The following is a 24,449-nucleotide window of genomic DNA, read 5'->3' as shown; positions in this document are numbered from 1 at the left end:
AGATTTTAGGAATTTTATGCTTTCAAAGTGCATATTTTGTGGATAAAAATGATAAAAAATCAAATTCATTAGTTTTTATATAAAAGTTCTTGTATATTTGTGTTTAATACAATCCTCTTTTGCATTCAATTAATAGTTTGTCGTTTGTAAGGTAACTCTCATTCAACATTCACATTATTGCATTCCAAGTTTCCTCATGGTGATTAGCAATGCTATGCAATTATGCAATGCATTGAAAATATAAAATCAAAGTGAATCTCATTGTTTTTTCTGACTACATGAATAAATTCCAGGTTTATATGTCGGTAAAAATGGTACGTATTGTGTCCATTTCCATCTGCAGAAAAATAAAACATATTGATAAATCATTTGAAGAATTAAAAAATGTTAAGAAGATATTATTTAAAAAAGCTTCACCTTCGTAAAGCGTCCATTCCAAATGGAAAATCAAACGTATTGAATATATACTCTTGGTCTTCTTTCTCGTCCCTTTCTGTATGTAATTCCATTTCCTTTGACCAAGCAATGAGCCCACGTTCCTCAGGGGTACCTTAAAAAATTGATAATAGTAAATGCATAGGAAATATTTTATTCTTTTATAAAGCGAAACAATTGAAAATTCACGAACTAAAGATAATATGATTTTTGTACAAGTTGTACCTGGTATAATATTATCTAATAAACATCCTATTACACCCCCCACCAAGATAGTCGTACTAAGTAACACGGTAAATACACTGTCGACTATGTCATTTCCGGTTTCTATTACACCTGAGTGATTGATCATCCACTTAGATAATACCTGAAAATTCATGAAGACAATTTAGATTTCAATTAGTATCGTAAATCAAGTTCAAATACCACTTCAAACAATTACGCTACTGCTATATAATCGTGAATTATACATAACTTAAACAATTAAGAAAAAACTGAAATTGATAAACATTTAATTAAAAATAACTTTACCAGTGGAAAGAAAATGGAGAATCCAAGAATGTACAAATTCCTTGCTGAATTTAAATTTATGTATTGTAACGCAGAGAGGCCTAAAAGAACCATATGTTTAAATATTTTTTACTTTAGTCTTAGAGTAATTTTATTTTAAAATATATATTTTAGTATACCAAAAGCAGTGATCATTCCAAACATCACGCAAAATATTCCGCCGACTATTGGTTCGGGGATGATGATAAAAACAGCGCCAAATTTGCTAATCAATCCTTGAAGGATCATCAAGACACATGCCCACTGAATAACTCTGCGACTGCCTACTTTCGTAACACCTGATAATGTTTCGTTTAAATAATGAGTTTAAAACATGAGTTTAAAATCGCTATAAATCATTTATAAACACAAAAAGATGTGAACGTATTCTTTGATATTTCTTTCTTTTTTTTTTTTTAGGAAAATCAAACGATTTACCAATAGTTCCCACATTTTCTCCAAACGTGTTTGTACCGTTTCCGCTACCCCAAAGTCCAGCTAACATCGTACCAAGCCCTTCTATGCCGATACCTCGGTTAATGGCATGAACCGGCGGAGGTGGTGCGCCTGAAAATGGAATTTCAAAAAATATTGGCTACAAAATTTAAACTCCATAATTTCTGAATTTTTTCATTTTCCAATTTTGTAATTTTCACATCTTTTAATATTTAGATTCTTAAATCCTTTAATTTTCAAACTTTTTTAATTTTTAGATTATTTTTTATTTTAGTTATATTTATCTGCCATTTTGAAATTGGACATAAATTAGAGTACCACTTGTTTTAAAAACTTTATCATTCATTTTGGATGAGATATCCAGTATCTCGAACGTTATTATGTATTACATAAGTTAAACACAAGTAACTGATCTTGAGCAAAACATACTTTGCTAAAATATTCATATTTAATTAGTGGAATAATTACTCTTATTATATTGAGCAATGTAATTGCAGTTCTTGGATTTTACTTACCGCACATCCTGGAGGTAGTTGGATAATAACTGATAGATTCCACCGTACAGGCCAATACACCAGCTAACATGCCAAGTACACCAGACAGGCTTACGGTCGGAGTACCCCATTGACCAGGATATGGGACACGGAACCATGGAGAATCATTGATAATCTTTAATTTACTATCTGCTCTGGCTGGATGACCGACTGGCAAAGCATCCGTCACAGTTAAAATCGTGCAAATTATCCACATGACTACTATTGTTAACAATACCTAATACAAAAAAGAAATAAAGACAGAAATGATAAAAACTTGAATAAAGGAAAGTTGGTACTGAAAATACAAACGTATAGAATATAAAGAAGAATAAACGTGAAATAATTACCGGGAATAGCTTAAATAATTCAAACCACACGATGGTTATTCCCTGACCCTTACGGTACATCAATATCGGAAATGGCACGTTAACAAGTATTTGAGAATACAATGTTAACATCAATATTGTTCTGCAAAATCAATATACAAGAAGTTATGTACACATCATATACTTTCTTCGTTATGTGTTAAATTTATTACTTCATTCGTTGATTAAATTATACGAACAACATTATCGATGTAAAAAGAGAAAATATGTATACATCAATTTACACGTTATAATATCATCGCTATATAAATACAAAAAAGATAAGCTCACCCAGCTGCTATACCCCAATGTTGAGACGCAGCGTCAGCTGCATTCTCAAAGAGAGATATTCCAACGAGAGAGACAGTTGGCACAATAGTCAGTGGCGTAATAAATTTCAACAAATATCCAATAATACCTATTCAGAAAATTCCATTAGAGAAAGAAGATTTAATAGCCAAAGAATGTTTTGGCTATGATTAATGATTACAATACCTCCGAATCCAATGACTACTTGGAACAAAGCGGATACAGCGATGGCTCCTGAAAGTTCCCTCATTCTAATTTGCCATAGTTCTGTGCGATTCTCGGGAGACATTTGGTTTAAAACTTCCGGCTCTGGACACTTCCATTGTGGTAAACTTAGTATTGCCAATGTTGGGACTAAAAAGGATATAGTTCCTCCTTGAACTAGCGGCAACCTATGGCAAAGAATAGGAAAAATAAGAAATATAGTACCAATTACATACTTTAGTATGCAAGTATTAGAGTATTGATTTGGTCAGGAACTAAACTGTGCAATTAGCTATCAACAATTACTAGTTAATCGTGATGTATTCGCGTCGATAGTAGTAAAGTTATAGTTTTCGTGTCGAAAGTATATCGAAATATTGGGATGTAGGAGTAAGTACTGCTATATCAGAATTCTAGAGTCCGGAAAGATACTGAGTAGAATATTAATATATTACAAACTAGATCTAAGGAATATACATAATTTTAAAGTCAAATTGAAGAGAAGATTTCCCACTATTACAACTATAATTTTAATCATAAAGTTTGAAGTAATAAACGAATATTATTTTTCCCGGAAGCTGTTGGGAATAGTTAACGATCTATAAATCTTGTTAAACAAGAGTTCGAAATGATCCAGCAGCAATAAAGTCACGAAAATTAGCATTAGAACAAGCTGTAGACAGGAGTTACCAAGTATGAAACAAGCATAAATATCGGCTGCGAAGATAATTCCACTATCCAGCCTTGATCCTCGAATTCATGCACGTACATAAATTAACACGTGTACCTTTCCGATAGCGTTTCTAGTCGCTCTCGTCATTCATTTAAATGCAAATATTACTCTTTTTTATTACGCGATAATAATATGTAATAATATTGAAACACTGATATACTCGTTATCATCATGATAAGATCTTTAGCATAAAAGATCATAAATGTGAAAAAAAAGACGATTTTAATTTTTCTACTTATTGAAAGATAAACATAGAAGAAATAAAACAGAAGTGTAAATTTTGTCGTTTAAAGATGAATTACCTTTCTCTTATCTCCTTAAAATTTTGTAAACTGAAAAGGCTTTTCAGTGACTTCATCCTTATTACTAGATAGCACTTTGTGCAAAATTTCATATTCTTATAAATATAATTAAAAATGTGAAACTTAAATAAAAATTTCTTTCTCATGCTAAACATTTTAAGGGGTACTATCCATGTATACGCATAATGTATATTTTTGTATCTTTAAATTTCTTATAAATACATGAACTTTCTACTTATTTTTTTCTACAAGATAAATTTTTTATGAATTTCAAAATATATCAATTAACAATAACACATGGTAGCTCGACGAAGCTTATATCCGTAACGAATTGCTCGAGATTCATATACGTAATTGTTTCACGGTATTTGTAATGGTAATTGTAAATGCCGTCTCGTGCCTCCTTTGGCGCCTATCAAGCGTCACTTATCAATTTAATGCTCTAGTCAGAATGATTCATGGTAATTTGAACAAGTGTACAAAAATGCTCTCATAAATTGAAGAGATCCTATAAAAAAGTATTAATTTACTGTATTACTTTTGAAACGACTTTAATAACGACGAAGTTAAATAGGAATTATGAATCATTTATATCGTTTAGATTGACAAAGACAAATTTTTTGCTAATTTAATTACCTGCACCCTATGGTGGTTTGGAAGAAAGTGACCAGTCCTGTGACGAAGATCATGGTGGAAATTATGTAACTTCTCGATGGATCGTCCTCCGCCATGCACAATGCTGGAGTAAGGATGAAGGGAATCGAGACTATTGCACCTATCATCGTTAGATAATGCTGAAAAACACATTATTCTTTTCGTAAATGATGTTAACAATAAGAGGTAGAAAATTTAACGGTTATGGAAAAATTTTGATGATATCAGAGAATTAACTAGACTTAGAGCTTATTAAATGATTATGGTAATCTTGATCGGTGTTGGATGAACATAGTCGAATATCTTATCAAGACAAATTATATAAATAGGCAAGTAAATAGGGAAATAAATCGGTCCACCTTCCCTTGACTTTCAGAACGTGCTTATCTCAAATAAGTTATCTGATTCAAACACCAGCTTTAGTTTATATCTATACTTTTCTGTATCCTTGGGGAATTTGAGCAACGTGGAACATTTTTGAAAAGAGAAAGGTTTAAATTTTACGTGTAGACGAGCAAACGGACTTGATAAGGATTAAATTAGTTTCACGTTTCCTTGATGTTAAATATAAGATGTACAAGTAGTGTTTTCTTCCTATAAGAATATCTTGCGCTTAATTTATTACAATAAAAAGTACCTGTAAAGCCATAAATAAGCAAAGATACCAGGGCGGGACATCGTCGATGCCATAATTGAGATTCGTGCTCCTATTATTGCCAGCAGTTTTAGTATCCGACAGTGGTAATGTTGCATTCTCTAGATTCTGAAACAATAAACAGGTGCACGTTGCATAATACCAGCTTTGAAAAATTATATTTGATTTTGTAGGATATTTGAAACCGCATGCAGTATTAATTCTGACAAAAGATTGTACTAGAACTTGTTTAGATTTTTAAGGATTATCTGTACTAAAACCCTTTCTAGATTTTATGAGGGTTGCCTGTCTTTTCCTTACTTTTTTTTTTTTTTTTTTAGGAGGAGCGGAGGATTTTTAATGAAACCGTAATTTGTTCTTTTCTGCTAGAAGCAACCAGAATTTAAAACCCTGAAAAGGTATAAGCAGCATCGTCGCATACAGTAGAATATATTTTTTATAATAAGCTCGGTTACGTAATTACGTTGGAGAACCAACTCGCCAGGAATAATTGTATCATAGCGTTCATTAAGACAATAATATATCGTTTTATTAATTAACACATTGAAAAAAGGTAATTCGATTAAAGAAAAAATTGTTTTCATCGGTTTCTCCTATGTAAATGTTTTAAGCGCCCTTTACTTAATTTACCGTTTTATTATCATTACCATCCGAATTTTCTATCTGTCTAATATTTTAATGTTAATTATCAATGATCAATAACTCCGATTGTTATCCTTTCTTATTTCAAAATATTTCTCAGGGAATGTAGTATAATGCGATTAGATTCTAATATTCGAGTATCAATACTGTATAAATGCAAAAGTTCGCTCGAAGTGGGAGGAGGTCTATACTTTTTATTGGTAAAATAGAATGTATCTCGCAATCTTGAATCTCTAATTACGATTTACTCGATCCACGACGTAGCCAGTATTCTTAAGCGTCAATTAGAATCTAAATATATACGTTATATATCAATACTATCCTTTCTCAACAACACAACCATTGAAGTTCACAGTCAATTTTACGTCTTAAGTGTACGCAGTGCCTCTCAGCAATCTTTGCCATAGAAATACACTTGCGCCAAAAATTTTTACTATCCAAATATATCCAGCAACATTTGATGATTACTAATAAAAACTTTAAAAGTAACAATAATGATAATTTATATTTTAAATTGCATTACGCTTGACAAGATAACATTAAATTCCAATTAATAATCTGAGAGCCACTATTCATCTGCTCACATATATATAGTTTGGGAGAATAGAAATCAGACGGTATAAATACGGTTCTCCGAATTAAAAATCTCTATCAGTAGAAGACTGAACTGTGGAATACCGAAAGAATATAGAATATAAAATGATCGACTTTTTAAATTAAACTAATTAATTAAATTAATACAATAATTAAATAAATACAAGTAACAAATATTATAAAATTAAATATTTATATATATATATATATATATATATATACGAATATTTATTATTAATTCGTATAGGAACGAGTGAGAATTAGAAATACGTAAACCAAGTCCCCGATCCGCGTTGTAAAGTCAAAAAATAAAAATAAAATACTATACTATCGTTAATTGTACATTAGGACACGAAGTATTAGAAATCAAGAGCTATACAAACTATGAAGACTTCAAGCCATCGTTAAACATTATCGAACGATGAATTATTTAACTGGATATTCCTCCAACTACCTTAATAAACAACGTACCATTAAATCCAATTATTTTCTGCAATTGACACTTGAATCAATAAAAATCTCTTTATTGTAAGAGTTATAATATTATATTGTAAATATGATAAAAGACAATGAAATTTATAATATTATAAATATTATGAAAGACAATCAATGATAAAAAGAACAAAGAATTATAATCGAACGTGGTTTTCCCAATCACTTACTATTTCGGTCATCTGTATTCCATTTTCAGGCATATTGAAATTATTCTGTTCACGGACACGGAATACAATTAATATTCTCTACAGCACTACAATAATAAAAAATGCAGCGATCCACAATTATGAGAAGCTCCAAACGATCCTCCAGGAACCGCGGAAATATAGCGAAAACTCTTCGAACTTCGACGGCCAAGCGTCTACATTAAACCGACGTTAACAACGAACTGTATCAATAGACGACATTGCTCTTTAATTTATCCCTATATGACTACTTCGAAAGCAGGAACTAGTCGATGTCAGATTTTTTTTTCCTTAGACAACAGACACCACCAGCGAAATTTCACTGAAAATTCATAATTAGAGAAGCGACTAATCGACGGTAATTAAAAGTTAAAATAGATAAAAATGTATCTCATAACGTCATCGCTATTGACCCTGTTATTCGATACAACGCAAAACAAGTATTTAAAAGAAAAAGAAGTCTCATAACGTTGATGAAAAAATCAAATAGGAAAGCTTCTCAAAATAGCGTTTTGATTGTAAATAAAAAAATTGTCAAATAGTTAGTAGTATTGTAAGGTTGGATCTGTTCATAGATAATGTACTTGTATGTCTTAATTAATTTTAATTTGTTTGTTGCGATTGTGTTGCGATCGTAGTGCTCATAGATTGTAAAATTAAATTGTCTGGGAGCGTACGTATCAATTACTTGCCAAGGAATCTCGCGTGCATAAATCCGTATTGATAAAAATAATATTATCTATAGTCTGGCCTAAATTTGAGGGAAAGGGTATTGATGAATCTTTACGCTGCTATCGATTTTGTTAAATAGATCATTGATCAACGCTTTATCGATTATTCAGTAGCTGGGAATAGTTTTTAAATTTGATACTATACGTGTAGTATAAATTTGATAATTCTTTATATTTTTATTAACTTTTATATTTCGAATCGAAATCTGTTGGAATAAATTGTTCGACGTTGATGTGCAATTTCTGAAAGCGGTTATCTATCAAATGAGCGTTTAAATCCAAGCTACTATTTTATATACACCTTTTCACAGTAAATTAGTAATACAATGTAAGCGTAAAGACAAAATTCTATCACATTGTACTGTTTGTACAGATGTAGATATGCTTTTGATCATTCGTGGTTTTCATAAAGTGCAATAAAATCGGACTTAAGACTACAAATGATAATGTTTGAGATCACAAATATTCTTATTTTTTCATTTTATTGGACTCTTGATAGCCAAGGATCACTATATCTTTCTAGAAAATTAAATAATTTTCGTAATGTTATCTAATAAAAAACTTGATAAATTATTTACAGAAATATAAATCGAAATAGGAATAAACATCATAAGTGCTTACAAAGATTCTAAAATTGTTAATTCCGTAAGAATTTGATTCTTCCGCCAGAATAGTGGAGACATCTGTTTTCAAAGTGAAAACTATAGAGTATATAACCTCAATATTTATATAGCCAAAGCTGTGTATCATAACCTATCGTATTATTTCTTCTTACTCGTAAATAGACGCCCTAATAACGCGTATTTCATGAGTCTTTTGAATTTTTCTGAAATTTTGTGAAAAAGTATTGGATAAATATATAAAATGGATGAACTGGGTGAACCTATGGACGTGGAAATAATCCCAGTTACCGAAGATGGCAAAAATGTTGATTCTGAACAAACCGATGTAAAAACTTTTAATTCAAACAACGTGCAGCAACCAGAGGTAAACAAATATTAAATATAATCAATTTTTAAGATTAATGTGCATGTTTTATAAATTTTCTGATTGTCATTTTGTTTCAAATTTTACAATACATGAGACATAAACGTGAATGATATATACATATAATGAATTCGTTGATTTCTTGCTTTGACTAAGGATCACTTTACAATCATAAATTGTAAAAGTGTTATGTATACACTGAATTATGAAATTAGATATTAATGCATTATATTTTATATTCAAACAGATACAGTTAGATAGCCGTTATGAGAATCGTGGTGGTACTTTCATGACAGGCATAGATATATTTAGTAAGGAAGAAAAATTGAAAATGGAAGAAAGAGCCAAACGTTTTGGATTAACTGACAAGATAAAGAATAATTTATCAAATCCAGAACAAGATTTGTATTCTAGGTAAAAATACTGATAAATGTTTGCTTAATAATGTAAAATAACTCAGATATATATATATATATATATAGCATAGGTTGTCTTAATTTTTAGTATGGGCATCGTAGAAGATAGTGAAAATACAAAAAATATCAGACTAAATGTAATACACATGAGAGGCACAGAAGAAATGAGTACCAAAGATGTCTTTAAATATTTTGAAGATTATGCTCCAGCTTCCATTGAGTGGATCAATGATGTTTCATGTAAGAACAATTTAAATCCATAAATTTTACTAACATAACTATCGATGATTCCGAAAGATTGAATTATTTATAAATTTCTTGTTCTTTATTTACAATATAGGTAATGTGGTATGGTTAGATAATTTATCAGCAGCGAGAGCTATATTAGGATTATCAAAAAGAATTATTGGTTTGGAAAAGCAACAAATTACAAAATCACTTGATGGTAATCCTGATGAAGAAAACAATGTAACTAATGATGATTCTATCATTGAAATGGACGAAGATAATGAGATCACAAACATTACAAAGGAGACAGGAGAAGATTATATAAGTATCAAGGATATCAATTGCCCATTACCTCCTGGCTTGTGGAGGAAAGGGATAGATTATCCTAAATCTAAAGCAATATTCCTCAGATTTGCTACCAGAGCCGATAAAAAACAACCGAATGCAGAGAAAATGAGTGAATATTATAAAAAATATGGAAACCCCAATTTTGGAGGTATTGTTACAAATATTATCAAAATAACCTATCCAAACATTAAATAATATTATTTTATGCAGGTATTAAAGGAATTTTAACTGAGTCTCGAAAACGGATGTACAAACAAATTAAACAAAGTAAAAGAAAATTCAAAGAAGAGCCGCAAGATGATGTTAAAGATAGAAGGCGTGTGAAGAACCCCTGGGGTGCATTGTCTGAAAGTTGGGGGCTCAATGATGCTATAGAAAGTGAGTTTGGCACTAGAAATGAACCTAAAGATCAAGGACGTAGTGTAAAGGAAAGATTAGGGGTAAAATATCCTCCAAAGGAAACCACATACACTGAAGAACAACAAAGTAATTCCAGTAGTGATAGTGAAGATGAATGGTGTAAAAGAAGTAAAGTGTTACGAATGCGAATGCATGCGGACGATGAGGAAGAGAAGATACACAAACGACGTGCGAAACTTCGACAAGTCAGTAAATTTTACTATTAACTAAATAAATTTTATACAATAGAGGAATTTATTTAATCATTTATTATGGTACATTTGCAGACTATGTTAAATAATTTAACTAAAGGCAATGATTTACGATCGAGGCTTAGCGCTCCGAGGAAAGGAACGCAATTTCGTGATGCAATTCAAGTAGTTGTAACAAATACAACTGCAACAAAGTCGAATTCTTTAAAGCTTAATGACTCAGAGGTAATTATTGTTAGAAACTTAATTGCATTATGCATTATATGCATATTTACATTTAGTAAAAATCGTTGTGGGTTTTATTTGTGATATATAGGAGGAAGATGGTGAAATTATTGAAGATAATGACAGCCAAGAAAAGGAAGAGGGCGAATGGCAAGGGTCTGATGAAGAGGAACAGGAAGAAGAGGACGAGGATGAAGACTATAGTGACGAGGATAGTGACAAACCTGCAAAAGAAGTTCAAGGACCTAAGGGCAGTGTAATAAAAGTAGTTCAACATAAACCTCGCGTTGCTTCTACAGTGTGGGCAAGACTAAACAATGTAAAAAGTGAAATTGTTGATAATTCCATTAAAGATAGGTAAGTATTGAAACAAATCAATATTTATGTTTATATGAATTATGAATAACATTTGGAAATAACATATAACAACATTTTAAAGGCAACCAAGAATACGAGATCTAAGAAATACATTAAAAGGCGATCTTCGGTCTCGAATCAGAAATCATGCAAGAGGTCGCTCTCCTTTAAGGATAGAAGTGAAAAATGACAAATATACCGAAGGAAGTGAAACTGAATAATTGTCGATTAGTCGAACGAATTGTGGAAAAAATGTGAAACATGGTTGTGATGTTGTTTCAGTGGATGAGTATGATATGGTGCAAACTTCATAACTGATGTATAAAAGTACAGAAAATGCACTCATTACACCGAATCTATGGCAACTTCATTTAACTCATACGCTCTTGTTCAAATTAATGATGCCCTAAAATTACACGAAGTCACATTTTAATCGTGAGCATATTTATTTATGTTAATAAGATATATATGGAAAAATCTTTTTGATATACAATTGAATAATGGAACATGAAATTTGAAACAATGTATATTTTTAGCTTTAATTGATTATGTATCTTGCACTACCAGAATAGACCAAGTTTCTGTGCGTGTAAGAATTTAAAATTTTATGTTTAAGTACAAATATTCTGAGAGAATATATATTGTATATATATTTGTGGGTATAAAATCTCCCCATATTTTTTATTCATATTACACAATTATAAGTACGGATCGTACATTAATCTTTTAATACGACTAATGTTAACATTTTGCACATATTGATAACCAAGTATCATTTTCTTATTTTTAAAATGCGATAAAATATAAATTAGCGGGTAATGGGTGCTTCCTGGAGTGTATATAAATATTATCTAGGATATAAGTAATAATAAAAAAGTTTTTCGATTAACACATTGCGTACTGAGAAAGATAGGACATATTTTTAAATATTCGTTTGTACAATTAACACTTTTGCTGAGAATCGTGCATTTTATAATTCCAATTGGAAAAAAAAGATATTTTCGGATACTTCATAATTAACAGAGAAATAAATTTATACCTTATCGTACAAAAAGAAATTCTGCAAACGAATATTTAATTAATTGCACATCGAAACGATATATAGTGGTTTTATAATCTGTTTTGTCTTCGGTGATTACATCAGCTAAAGAAGCCAATGAAAAATGAGGAAAAATACTCGATGCGATTGTAAATAAAAATAAAATTGAGACTAATACTAATACCTTGTACCGAGACTATATATGTCGAGCATTTAAAATATATTTTCCTTACGTACGTAATAACTAATAAAATGTTTCGAAAGCTGTGATTTCTTAGACGTGAACATTAAATGAAAAAGAGATTCAATTTCATAACGCCAGTTAACCAGCCCTCTTTGATTTCAATTACAGAACGAAATTTTTGTTGCGTAATAATTAAAGACCTGTGTGTAATTTTTACACATATCCAACAAGATGTAAAAAACATGACAAATGGACAGAATTATATGAATACTCTGTATCTTCGAGTTCAGAAGAAATAGGGATAAGAATAATTATGACATCGATTCCGAATAATTGACCAATAAAGCCGCTTTTATATTAGCACGATAATACTTTGAATAGTCATTTTAAAATACAATAATCGATAATGATGATATATATATATATATATATATATGTATATATATATTTATCATTTACACAAATAACAATTAGTCAAAGAAATATTCGGCTGAAGTAATTTGAAAAAGAAAAATAAGAAAAAAGAAAGAAAGACTTATCGTTCGAAGAACACAGTGGATTATCGGAATATTCTTTTAGCCGCATTCATAGGTTTCTAGCCACTACTTTGATTCTCTACGTTAATTCAATCTCACTTTTGTACTGCTTACGGTGTCAAATAAAAATTATTCTACTGCAATTTATTAAATAAAACATATTTAAAAGAACTTCAAGGAAAATAATTAATCACATTACAAATGACTAAACGGAAGTTCAAAATATTGAAAATAATAGATTCTATGAATGCAGCTTGGAGGCACGAGGTAATTTAATGCATTAACAAACGAGATGCGATATTTTTGACGCTATTAAAGCGCGTCAGAGTTTTTTTAACTTACATATTTATCTAAAATCGCGTGAAAACCATTTGGTAACTACATTTGCTAACCGTGACTTGAATTTATCTAATATTATTATATCTACATTTTTATGTTTCATCACGTGTAAGATCTACTAGATTCGTGAACTAGTCCTCGCCAACTAATATTCATTTCTCCCTGTTTGCTTCAGAATCAGAAATATCAATCTCGTTTGCTAAAAGGCAATCGTGCAAGATATCGAGGATCTCTTTGATCTATCCTACATAAAAACTGTTGATGTATTTTTTAATTTAATACTTTTCTCTTTGTTAAGCCAATCGATAAACGCCATTTTCGCTTTCTTCGTAATACTTTCGTACTCTTTTCTTCATTCTCTTCGTCTTGTTTCTTCTCTTTTTTTGTTCTTTTTGTTTTCTCATAAATGACGTATAACATTTAAAATCCATAGACGAAATATTCTTTTTATATTCGGATATATAAGATATGAATCGGCAACAACAACAAATACACGCAACGTTTAAGTATATTAGGCCTGATGGTATTGATAATAATTCTATCAATGTATATTAAACGCTACAATCTATCGTTGCTCGCATTTCACTTGCATCCTATGTGTCTCTTTCTTCGCGATAATGGTGTCCCAATGTTATCAAAATTTTTTCCTCCTCATTTTTTAATAATATTTTTTTTTAATTACATCAGCAGCCGTTATGGATTCTTAAGAATATCCGACAACAGGTTTACATTTGATGACGTCCCGTGAAATTTGTACGTTTGCACAAGGTACAATACTTGACACACGATCACAGCAAATGTACAATATTTCTTACGTTTATTAATCATTTTTAATTAAACATCAAATTTCATATACCGAGAAGAGAACAGACACGAACTCGAAACTTTGTGGAATTTAAATGCATCGCAACTTTGTTTCTTAATACATTTCATTAATACTTCACGTTTGATATTGATCTCGTCCTTCTAACGTATATAAATGAACAGAAAGATCTTTAAAGATTCGTCTCACCGCTTACTAGATGAACAGTATAATAAATTGTAACGAAAACTTACAAGTCAATCTAGTTTTGTTGTTTCGTTCGATAATGTCTGAAATTTATGCTTAAACTCTCTGACTTGTAAGTTTTTCCTTTTTTTTTTTTTTTTTTTTTTTTTATCAGTTTTCCATTTTTGTTTGTTTAAGTCAATTTTCACGTTGGAAACGAATTTGGAACACCGATATCGTCATAGTCAGCCAGCCGACTCGTTACAATGTCCCCTCGGTCTATCGAGGTAGCTCGTGAAAATTATTCGACAAACATTTCGCGGTTCGCTAATCGTTCGCATCTACTTTTTGAGACTCTGAGAATTAACGTCTTAAATACATACACAGATTAAGTTACGAAATTCGGACACATAGCAACTGTACACGCAGAAAGATTCGGACATATATAAACGTCGTTCAAAAATCAGCTTCACGCGTATAACGCTTGAAGATGTTTCTTTATTTATTTAAGCTTCGAAGATAAAATCGAAATGCATACGAGGAAGGGAAGATTATATATGAATTATTCTTTAATTTATATTTTTTATAAGAAATTAATGAAGCTTTGAGGGAACATTATATTTCTTTTGTGTCCGTCACTTTCCTTTTTCTTTTTTTTTTCTTTTTTTTTTTATAATTTCGATAGACGATGATTTATTCTTTTTATAGAAAGTTATTGCACAATTCATTAAGGGAGGCAGAATGTAGAAACGTGAACAAGAGCCACAGACATCTCCGAAATCTTTCTTCTTGTATTGAATGAACTCGTGCTCGAGACACGCGGAGATACTGATAATTTAATGAATTAAGTTAGTTATTCTAGAGAAATTCGTGTGTATTTGACAGATAGTAAATTCATCGAAGAGTGAAATTAAATAAATTCTCAGTATCATCAGGCGTATTGTGAGCACAACGTGGAACGTTTCACATTGAGGATTTAATATGAACGGCATACATATTTCAACGAACGAATGTCCTCTTCGAGATTTCTCGCTTACGAGGAAAACCAGTAAACGAAGGAATTTTCCCAGCATGAAAAACGTATGACACGTAATCGGTTGATTGTTAATTTACGTCGGTGAAATCACCGTTGAAAGATTTGTACGACATCAAAGATATAGTTGCAGTCACAAGGACGCGGAATTGTAAAGAGATATCAGATTAAATTCTTCTTTGCAACTACAGTGATTCACGAAGATATTTGAACACACAGAAATTTTGTCTGAATATAAAGATTAGAGGAGAAAAATGTAATAAGTACATTTTTGTTGGTTTTATGATTTTGTAATGCAACCTTATGATTAAACGGGAAGATTTTAATATGATATAATTAAAAATAAAAGCAAGCCTATATTGAAGAGAAATTTAGAAAATTGAAGTATATTGAAATATATTGAACAATTAAGAATCTTCTATGATATAATTACAGATATATTTATAATCATTTTTACAATTGCAAAAATTGTGACGTATTAAACAGAAATTAAAGATGCTAGATCTTCTATGATATAATGCACACACATTTACAACTGTATAATATAATAAATAGTTTGTTAAAATTGATTGAATTATACTCGACAGAAATTAAAAATGGCTAGAGTATATTTTTGTTTTCCTGGAATAAGACAAAGGATAATCTTGTTACCTTTAAATTATATATTTATTGAAACTCTCGATCAAATTCTGACTATTCATTATTATTTTTAAACGAAAAATTTCATATGCTTGTGAAAATTCCAAATTTCAAGCTACGAAGATCAATCGTAAATTATTAGAAGTCTCATATAAAAATTCCTGCAATATCTCTTTGACTACGATGAAATATTAAATTCTCCTCCGGTAGATTGTTATTTCTCACAAGGTTCCAGATATAAAAGCAGCGACAAGGCTAAATCGATAATCCGATAAATCCTTCAATGCTCTGTAAAGCATAAAAATATGCTATGAGAAATGGAAAAGGACACTCGAGGGGAATAATACAACATTCTTCCTCTCTTTCTTTCTCTCTCAAGTTAGTTAAATCGTGAAAAAGGATACTCGAAACCGAAGGCAACGAAGCGTCTTTGTTATTTCCACAGATGAAATTTCTTAACTTTGAGGGAAATAAACGCATCGATGCCTATCTCTTTCTCTTTCGAGTGAATTATTTTACGAATATACAACATAGCACTGACATGTGTTTATTAATGGAGAATTATTTTATTAGATTATATCGAAGAACGTGAGATCTGATAATCGAGGGAGGCAAATAGTGTTTTACACTCTGGATCGTTCGTTTTGCGCTCTCTTTCTATATTAACTTCTCTATCGCTTTCTTCGTATCTCATTCTCGCTTACATTATCTCTCTGCCACTTATTTAACAAGATTTTAACCGCTTACTTTCTTGTCTTTGATTTCGACTTTAATTTCGAAGACAAGAATAGTACTCGCTCTTCTCTTTTGTTCTTTAAATAAGTATTCCAAGCGTGTCCTCGCCATCTTGAAAATCATCCGATTGTCATTGTAAAATGATGAAACATACTCGTCTCATACAAGAGATTTTTTGTTTCTTTAATTATGATTTTTAGAAAAATAAAAATAGATGATGAAGTAAATTGCTCGTCTCTTATTTGTGCCTCAACATCGCTCGAATTCGTTCCTAAGTTATCACTGGACTGCGGATATTTATGCAATAAAATAATATTTTGCAACTATATATATTTTTGCAACTAACTGAAAAAATGGAATCTAAGCAGAAATTTGTTTCACCTGTTAATCGTTATAATTTAAGTAATGCACTTTAGATATATTATACATTTTTGCATCCTTAAATTTTCCATACATGTATAAATAATCCGCAGTCTAGCTATCACAATCGGATTTCTCGTCATTCATCATCGACGACACGTTCGTGTACCTAGCTCGATTATTATTTTACCCATTTGCTACGACATGTTTCTTCGGGGAAGATGTATCAACTAGGGATATATATTATATTGAATATAAAAAAAGAATCGTTTGAATATACGCGTACATTTAGAGTGAAAAACACGAATCGAAACAAGAACGTTCACATTATCAATTTAATTAACATGGTGAGTGTTTGAATTCAGAGAAGTGGATTGTATGAAGAATGTTTTTTATTGGCTTTTAAATAAAAAAAAGAATGCGTAAATGACATAAGAACAACACGTAATTTAAGCTATTTGTGAACGACAAGCAATTGTTCCTCGAAACATCTGTTAATAACAGAAGAAATCAAAAGAAGTAAAACAAGCGAAAGGCGACACATAGTATAGTATAATAAAAACATTGGAAATGTAAAAAATAGAAAAGTTTACATATGGTAATATTCAAACAGACACCATGCGCCCTGTCGCACAAGAATGGCAGTATCAGTGTAATAATACCTGTAGATCGTGAAACAAGAAGTAATTAAACCGCTTAGAAGAACTGGAAGCTGGGTCGAATGCAATTAACTATGAATTAAACGTTTTTCTCGAGTATCTTGTTCTCTTTTTCACTTTTTCATTTGCTCCTTCTCATACATGCATTCATTCGCTCATTGTGTCATCTATTTCCTTTTATGTCTTTCTCGCTTCCTCTCGTTCGTCTACAAACTAAATTTGACAGAGGCAGAATAGAATTTCTGCGAGGTACATAACTACTATAAGAATGACACTGAATAATATATATATATAATAATAATAATAATAATAATAATAATAATAATAATAAAAGTTAACAATAATGGTATTAATAATAATAGTAATCACTAGCTGTAGAAATTGAGAGATATGAAAGATTGCATCATTCATAATATCAATCACTACATACATTCATTAATAAAATAAACCAACTCCTGAATACCGCAATAAAACACACAATACAAAAAACAATGATACTAAAGACGTGCGACATTGAATGAAATGTGCTACATAAGCTATTAAATGCCCTAAAACCAGTTTGCGTCTTAGTCTATACCCGTCGCTCTGAGAATAGAAGAACAGGAGATAATAATAGCAACTTTTTATTAAATTAGAATCGTTCAATAACATAGAGCAGATTTGCAGATGACTTTTCCTACATAGATGTGCCGGTCACGTATTTATTCCTACAGTGTTCTTGTCTTGTTAAGATTTCACACCACCTTTGAAAAGATTATGAGCCACCATCTGTTAATGTGGATCCAGTAAACTTGTAAATAGGTTTTTGGGTGTAGACACTGATCTGTGTAGATGACACTACTTTCCACAACTTACTTATTACAATAAACTCAAGCAAGATATTTTAATTATACTATCATCAATAACAAGGTTCCTTAGACAATTCACCAGAGAAGAAGGAAAGTAATTCATTTCATAAGTGATACTCATAACAAACTCTTTGGTACAACCATTGAAACCTAGGTCGACAAAAGTCACAACTCAGATCTGTTCATTGAGATCTCTACTTTTACAAGAAGCTTGTTAAGCTCTGGAAGAATATTAATGAAAGGATAAATCAGAGTGCATATATTTTGGTAGAACATAACAATTTAGTCAATTTGGCTAAATCGAGCATCTTTCAGATTTTTATATAAGATAACTTTATAGCTATTATGGTTAAGCTCTCTGCTATCTTATCAGGGTCCCAGTCTACCTTCTGGGATTTCAAGTTTGTGCTCATAATCAGAGATGGTTCGGCATATCAAATTAGGTAACTGGATATCAATGCACAATTCCAATTCTAATGATTGGAGTTTAATGTATAATATCCTTATCCTTCCTGTGGATTTGGGAGAAGAATAGATCTAATATAATTCCTGCGTGTCGTAAAAGACGACTAAAAGAGAAACTTATTTTAAAATAGAGATCCGAAGTAAAAATCGCTAGAGAAGATTACTAGGGCACCCCTGGAGCTACTGTTAGAAATAACAATATGCAAACCGGTAGTGTTAGGTTGGTGTATAAATGAGCATCAACCAATATATATCCGAATATTCTACAACTGAAACCAAAAGATACCAACACAACATTCCCAAACCTAGCAATAAATGCTTTGGTGGAACAACTGTCAATCGCCAAAGTTAATTAATCGAAGCAACGTATGACATGGACACACCAAATGAATAGAACCGTCATGCAACGCTACTACACAGTAACAGTACCTGCAACTACAAGACGTCATTACGTAGCAAAGATTCATCGACCAGAAAAAAGGTCGTGATTACAAATAACAGATACAACGCATATGAATTGCAAAAAATAAAAGAAGAAGTCGCGAAAAAGTCAAACACAGACGAAAATAGTCTACAAAAACAAAATCATAAAAGAAGAGAATCGCAGTACCGAATGATACAAATATTGTACAAAAAGAACAGAAAAAGATCACGAAATTAATAATAGAAATGAGACAGCTCTGGAAACAAAAGGCAGTAACAATAGTCGCAATAGTCCTATACACACACGTTCACTCAACATACAAAAGGCAGTAATACCTATGACAGCAGCAATAATCATAAACATGCTGCAATAGTAACAGAAGAACACATGACCTGATAAACAAAAACCTGTCGTATGATCTTTAAAACCACAATAGTAGAATGAAGTTGATAGAAAAAAGATAATATTAATAAAAGAACTACTATCAGCAAATATTTCAGTGAATTTAATGGCTGTTCAAAATATACTGTATGTATGTGTATTCGCACGCACACGCGTGTATATACACGTTGGTTACAGCAAGCACGCAGTTACAAGTTCTCTTTTACTCTCTCGCTCTCGTATTCTCTCACTCTCATTCTCCCCCTCTTTTTCTCTCTACGTACTTACATTCATTTTATCGGTCGCCGCGTTACGTGGCTTAGAATATCTCGCACATTACACCAACCACGTCACTCGCTCGGCAATTAAATCACAGACAATGTGTATGATACGGTGATTAACAATAAATCGTCAACTAGCGTTACCTATATATAATTCGGGATAAATAAAAGTTATTGTACAAATTAATATTATGCATTCAATTATAACAAAAAAGGACACTGTATTTTTGTTTCTTTTTTTTTCTCCGGTAAAGACATGCGAATGTACAAGTATATGCACGGACACTGCGGTTTATTTATTTCTTTACCTCATTCACCGCTCCCTTCGCCCATTTTCTCAAATTCGCCTGTGTGTATGTCTTGTAGCTTGACTTTTAAGCCATGCTCCGATAAAACGTTTTCGTAAAAGTTTCATTCTGTTCTGTCTTCTTTATTTTTCTTTTTTCTTTCTTGCTTCCATTATAGATAACTGTAAAAGAAGTACACTTCTGTTACTCTGACGTCACACCTTCGCCTCCTTTTCGGTCGTCCTGCAGGCTCGCCGCAGCTGAAATATTATTGATCGTTTTAACATATATTAATCACTTGTTGTTTCTTTCGGGGTTCGATAGTGATTAAAAAGAGAGTAAATACCAGTAGACTACATAACGTTTTCTTGATGATTCTTTTGGAATAACAGAGTTTCTTCGAAGATGTATTGTTTCAATACTTCTTTTGGAAGATCATCTAGCTCCATGTCAAACTTAAACGGTTCCGCTGCAACCGGCTAAAAATTGGGTATATTATAAAGTTATCTTTGTTACTTGTACATTAGTATTTACTGGTAAAAAATATATACTTCGTCATCTGGATCGTAATATTGCTCTAAATACGGATGCGCAAGTGCATCTTCCACAACAATTCGTTTGTTAGGATTAAATGTCAACATTTTATCTAACAAATCCAAAGCTCGAAGATCAGCATCTGGAAATAAACTTGTCCATGGAACCTTTGGTTTAAATGGTAATGATTGAAGATAATTTCGTGCCTAAAATATAATTATTCAATGCAATCTATATCATTTTCTCAGTGAAACAAAATGATAGTAAACATAAAAGAATTATTAAACATAAAGAAACAATTAATACTTTTTCATTTATAATGCACTCAAGATCCTCGGGAGATGGTGATCCAAGAACTCCTAATATATGGTTCAGTTGATCTAAGTAGTGTTTGCCAGGAAATATTGCTCTCCTTGAAAGCATTTCTGCAAGAATGCAACCAACTGACCAAATGTCTATAGACTTAGTATAGCCCTGCAAAATGGAGATGAGATTTAATATCTTGTTATATTCGTTCTAAATTGAAATTGAACAATCCGTTATTTATTTACCTTGGAATTAAGCATTATTTCTGGAGCTCTATACCATCTTGTTGCTACATATTCAGTAAGAAAACCAGCATGATTATGCTCTGGATCAGCAACTCTAGCTAAACCAAAATCACAGATTTTAAGGTCACATGTGGTATTTAATAGCAAGTTGCTTGGCTTCAAGTCTCTGTGTAGTACATTTGCAGAGTGAATGTACTTTAATCCTCTTAATATTTGGTAAAGAAAATAGCATATGTGATCATTACTAATAGCCTAATAGAAAATAAAACAAGTTTAAGTATATCAATATTCCTTTAAATAACTTTACTCATAGTCATTTATTATGCTGACCTGTGTTTTGAGAAGTTTATATAGATCAGTTTCCATTAGACATTGAACAATATATACATCTTTCATTTGTTCTATAGTAGGTGCCCTTAATATATCCCTTATATCTATTATCTAAAAGGAAAATGTAAAGTGAAAGTATATATTTAGAGTAGTTTTATATATAGTAGTTTTATATATATACATATATTTAACCGACTAATACATACATATATACATCAAGTTACTCACATTTTCATGCTTAAACCTAGTCAAAATTTTTATTTCCCTTAATGTTCTTTGACTATATGTCTGATGCTCAAAGGGAGAAATTTTTTTTATAGCTACCTTTGTGTTTGTTACATTATCATAAGCAGATCTGTAAAAACAAATTCCAACATTTGAACCAACATTTGAGAAATTACTCACAACTTTTTTTTTCTTCATTAAAACCTATTTCAATATTATGCATACAAAACATAGCAACATCAATAACAAAGGATGGTAATATCTACACTGCAACCTATATACAATATACTGGTATCTCTTAATCTGAAACCACAATATGGGAAATGGTCCTACAATATTTAAAAGACCTGCTTTTTAAAAATTAAACATATGCTGGAATTTAATTCCCAAAATGTTATCAAGATTACAAGTTACAACTCCAAAATATTGAAAATAAAAATAAAGTATAAAATTTAATTAAGTGGTCATAATGGAACAGTAAAAGAATTCTCAACAAAGACAATTTGAAAAATTTTGCGCATGAAAGTTGGCCGCTCCTACGAAGATATTATTTGTCATCTCATTAACGGTACAATGATAAGACCGATAAGTGAGAGATAAGCGATGGAAAACAAGGAAGTCGTAACATTAACACGCAAGTGGACAAGGGTTTGAAAGGGTGTGACAACCGTGTTCAAAACTGGCGCCAAAAGACGACGATACATTACGATGAAAAGCACTTAGTAGCGGCTACAAACGATATCGGGGCAAAATCAAAATCTTTCGTATGCATCATGGAGCGGAAATCTAGTCATAAAATCGTGAATTCACTCGATGACTGTATTTTTGATTGTTTATCTTTCGGCCTGTCAGCTAGTCAATACGAGGTCGAATGTTTTCAGAAATAACGAGAGAAATTGACTCGAAGACACTTACACGACCATCCCGTAGGCACCCTCGCCCATGTACGATAAATTCGTATATCGTGGCCCAACCTCGAACGTTTGTCCACGAACGACTTCGCAATTTGGATTCGCACTTGCAGAACCTTCACCCGCCATTTTGACAACTATTTTGCGGCTCCGGCGAAGTCAGAACAAGTCCTGCTTCTTAGCCGACTGGTCATGAACGACATTGCGATTAGATCGACTTACGAAGGAATTTTACGTGTTACAGTAGTGCTGCCTAGTGATCGGTTGTCAAGCACTTCGTGTTCACGTGGCGAACAATTCGAATCACTTCGAATGGAATTTGGTACCCCAAAGCTCCCAAAAATATTGAAAGTTTCGGAAAGTCTTGTCTTGGAAATCTTGAAAGTATTCGGCCATCGATCATGAGATTTCAGAAACGATCTGTCTCCTCCTTCTTTCTAATCTGATTGCTATGAATTTCGATATCGTTCAAATATTAAATTCTTTTCTGTTATAAATACATTGTTATATTAAAAAATGTCGGAACAATAGAAAGTTTAAAATAGCAATTGTTCTTTCTTTACTTGCTTGCTTGATTTCTCTATAGAAATTTTTATGCATAAATATATGTATATCGTTAAGTTTCCTTTTTGTATTTAATTGCTGAATCATGCAGTTTTGAAATATGCAAAATAACATTGGCCATGTAGAGAGCGCCACAGTTGCAATGCAATTAACTTTCTCATCTATAGTGATTTGAACTGTGACGAATTTTCAGTTTGCGATCTGTCGTTGCTGTGTTATTGTAGTGGTTTTGTATTAATAATTAAATTTTATAAAAGGAATCCTCCAGAGCTATAAAACATTAAATATAATTAAACTACAATATGAATGCGCCTCCGACCTTCGAATCGTTCCTTTTATACGAAGGAGAAAAAAAGTAAATATTACAAACCATTGGTTAACCAATTTAAAGGATTCATTAAAATGAAATACATGCATATGATTTTTCCTCTACTTATAGAATAATCAAAGAACAAGACACTAAAGTTCCCAATGCCGCGATTTTCACTGTGAATAAGGAGGATCATACCCTTGGAAACATGATCCGCAAGTAAGTACATCTTTGCAATTTCACAAAAATTTATGTAATTTTTATAATATGGATATATCATACTAGCAATTTCAATTGTTCATTAGTCAGCTACTGAAAGATCCTCAAGTCTTGTTTGCTGGATACAAAGTTCCACATCCATTAGAACACAAATTTGTAATTAGAATCCAAACTACATCTGACTATACGCCACATGATGCTTTTATGCATGCTATTACAGATCTCATAGCAGAACTCTCACTATTTGAAGAACGTTTTAAGGTAAAGGATAAATATGATTGGATAAATATGATTATGATTTGTTATGTTACTATAATATTGTGTATGTAATATTTCAGGAAGCTATTAAGGAAAAAAAGGAAGGACTAGATTAAGTTGTATCTTTTTTCTTTTATATTTATTATTGTATATATGTAAGGGATTAATATGTATCTCGAGTTTTTAGATTATTAAGAAAACTGATGTACTTTAATAAGTACATACTGGTATTTGTACATATGAATAAGTAAATAAAAACAAAAAAAAGATTTTACTCTTCATCTTAAATCAATTTTTCTTTCAAAAAATAGGAAACATATAATAAAAAGTCA

General features: G+C 31.4%; 4 protein-coding genes across 6 annotated transcripts; 2 read left to right on the top strand and 2 right to left on the bottom strand.

The window, feature by feature from the left end:
* Positions 1 to 68: 68 nt before the first annotated feature.
* LOC100650995 (solute carrier family 23 member 1) lies at positions 69 to 7,352 on the bottom strand. Its single transcript, XM_003394147.4, has 13 exons — positions 7,097 to 7,352; positions 5,181 to 5,306; positions 4,526 to 4,683; positions 2,837 to 3,042; positions 2,633 to 2,759; positions 2,324 to 2,444; positions 1,956 to 2,211; positions 1,423 to 1,551; positions 1,125 to 1,283; positions 967 to 1,046; positions 661 to 802; positions 418 to 550; positions 69 to 337 (listed from the first exon to the last, which is right to left on the bottom strand). The coding sequence occupies exons 1-13, from the start codon at positions 7,127 to 7,129 to the stop codon at positions 259 to 261; spliced, it is 1,749 nt and encodes a 582-aa protein (XP_003394195.2). The 5' UTR covers positions 7,130 to 7,352; the 3' UTR covers positions 69 to 258.
* A 1,202-nt stretch (positions 7,353 to 8,554) lies between these two features.
* On the top strand, positions 8,555 to 12,609 carry LOC100651119 (nuclear cap-binding protein subunit 3). Of its 3 annotated transcripts, XM_003394148.4 has the most exons (8): positions 8,555 to 8,832; positions 9,080 to 9,246; positions 9,337 to 9,488; positions 9,589 to 9,972; positions 10,035 to 10,429; positions 10,511 to 10,660; positions 10,752 to 11,017; positions 11,100 to 12,609. In XM_003394148.4, the coding sequence occupies exons 1-8, from the start codon at positions 8,710 to 8,712 to the stop codon at positions 11,236 to 11,238; spliced, it is 1,776 nt and encodes a 591-aa protein (XP_003394196.2). In that variant the 5' UTR covers positions 8,555 to 8,709; the 3' UTR covers positions 11,239 to 12,609. The 3 variants fall into 3 exon arrangements, with proteins under 3 accessions (XP_003394196.2, XP_048259975.1, XP_048259974.1); XM_048404018.1 differs by lacking the exon at positions 8,555 to 8,832 and having other exon boundaries at positions 9,107 to 9,246; positions 9,320 to 9,488; XM_048404017.1 differs by lacking the exon at positions 8,555 to 8,832 and having other exon boundaries at positions 9,107 to 9,246; positions 9,315 to 9,488.
* A 1,168-nt stretch (positions 12,610 to 13,777) lies between these two features.
* Positions 13,778 to 22,964, bottom strand: LOC100651240 (mitogen-activated protein kinase 1). The gene is made up of 8 exons (XM_003394149.4): positions 22,771 to 22,964; positions 21,859 to 21,985; positions 21,631 to 21,741; positions 21,301 to 21,552; positions 21,056 to 21,223; positions 20,767 to 20,955; positions 20,562 to 20,694; positions 13,778 to 20,475 (listed from the first exon to the last, which is right to left on the bottom strand). The coding sequence occupies exons 1-7, from the start codon at positions 22,893 to 22,895 to the stop codon at positions 20,569 to 20,571; spliced, it is 1,098 nt and encodes a 365-aa protein (XP_003394197.1). The 5' UTR covers positions 22,896 to 22,964; the 3' UTR covers positions 13,778 to 20,475; positions 20,562 to 20,568.
* Positions 22,965 to 23,482: 518 nt separating this feature from the next.
* On the top strand, positions 23,483 to 24,391 carry LOC100651555 (DNA-directed RNA polymerase II subunit RPB11). The gene is made up of 4 exons (XM_003394152.4): positions 23,483 to 23,685; positions 23,770 to 23,859; positions 23,946 to 24,120; positions 24,198 to 24,391. The coding sequence occupies exons 1-4, from the start codon at positions 23,633 to 23,635 to the stop codon at positions 24,231 to 24,233; spliced, it is 354 nt and encodes a 117-aa protein (XP_003394200.1). The 5' UTR covers positions 23,483 to 23,632; the 3' UTR covers positions 24,234 to 24,391.
* Positions 24,392 to 24,449: the final 58 nt, after the last annotated feature.

The sequence above is a fragment of the Bombus terrestris genome, chromosome 3 (genome assembly GCF_910591885.1).
Source record: "Bombus terrestris chromosome 3, iyBomTerr1.2, whole genome shotgun sequence".
Classification (NCBI taxonomy): Eukaryota; Metazoa; Arthropoda; class Insecta; order Hymenoptera; family Apidae; genus Bombus; species Bombus terrestris.
This window is presented reverse-complemented; position numbering and strand designations above follow the sequence as displayed.

What these genes read in the sequence shown, in the direction of transcription:
- LOC100651119 (XM_003394148.4), top strand. Translation starts at nt 8,710, where the DNA reads ATGGATGAACTGGGTGAACCTATGGACGTGGAAATAATCCCAGTTACC. An exon ending in TAAAGCTTAATGACTCAGAG is followed by an intron (nt 10,661 to 10,751) that starts GTAATTATTGTT and finishes TGTGATATATAG; the next exon opens with GAGGAAGATGGTGAAATTAT. An exon ending in GATAATTCCATTAAAGATAG is followed by an intron (nt 11,018 to 11,099) that starts GTAAGTATTGAA and finishes AACATTTTAAAG; the next exon opens with GCAACCAAGAATACGAGATC.
- LOC100651240 (XM_003394149.4), bottom strand. Translation starts at nt 22,895, where the DNA reads ATGGCGGGTGAAGGTTCTGCAAGTGCGAATCCAAATTGCGAAGTCGTT. An exon ending in CTAGGTTTAAGCATGAAAAT is followed by an intron (nt 21,742 to 21,858) that starts GTGAGTAACTTG and finishes TTTTCCTTTTAG; the next exon opens with ATAATAGATATAAGGGATAT. An exon ending in AGTGCATTATAAATGAAAAA is followed by an intron (nt 20,956 to 21,055) that starts GTATTAATTGTT and finishes ATTATATTTTAG; the next exon opens with GCACGAAATTATCTTCAATC.
- LOC100651555 (XM_003394152.4), top strand. Translation starts at nt 23,633, where the DNA reads ATGAATGCGCCTCCGACCTTCGAATCGTTCCTTTTATACGAAGGAGAA. An exon ending in CTTGGAAACATGATCCGCAA is followed by an intron (nt 23,860 to 23,945) that starts GTAAGTACATCT and finishes ATTGTTCATTAG; the next exon opens with TCAGCTACTGAAAGATCCTC. An exon ending in TATTTGAAGAACGTTTTAAG is followed by an intron (nt 24,121 to 24,197) that starts GTAAAGGATAAA and finishes GTAATATTTCAG; the next exon opens with GAAGCTATTAAGGAAAAAAA.
- LOC100650995 (XM_003394147.4), bottom strand. Translation starts at nt 7,129, where the DNA reads ATGCCTGAAAATGGAATACAGATGACCGAAATA. An exon ending in GCTTATTTATGGCTTTACAG is followed by an intron (nt 4,684 to 5,180) that starts GTACTTTTTATT and finishes TGTGTTTTTCAG; the next exon opens with CATTATCTAACGATGATAGG. An exon ending in AATTATTTAAGCTATTCCCG is followed by an intron (nt 2,212 to 2,323) that starts GTAATTATTTCA and finishes TTTTTGTATTAG; the next exon opens with GTATTGTTAACAATAGTAGT.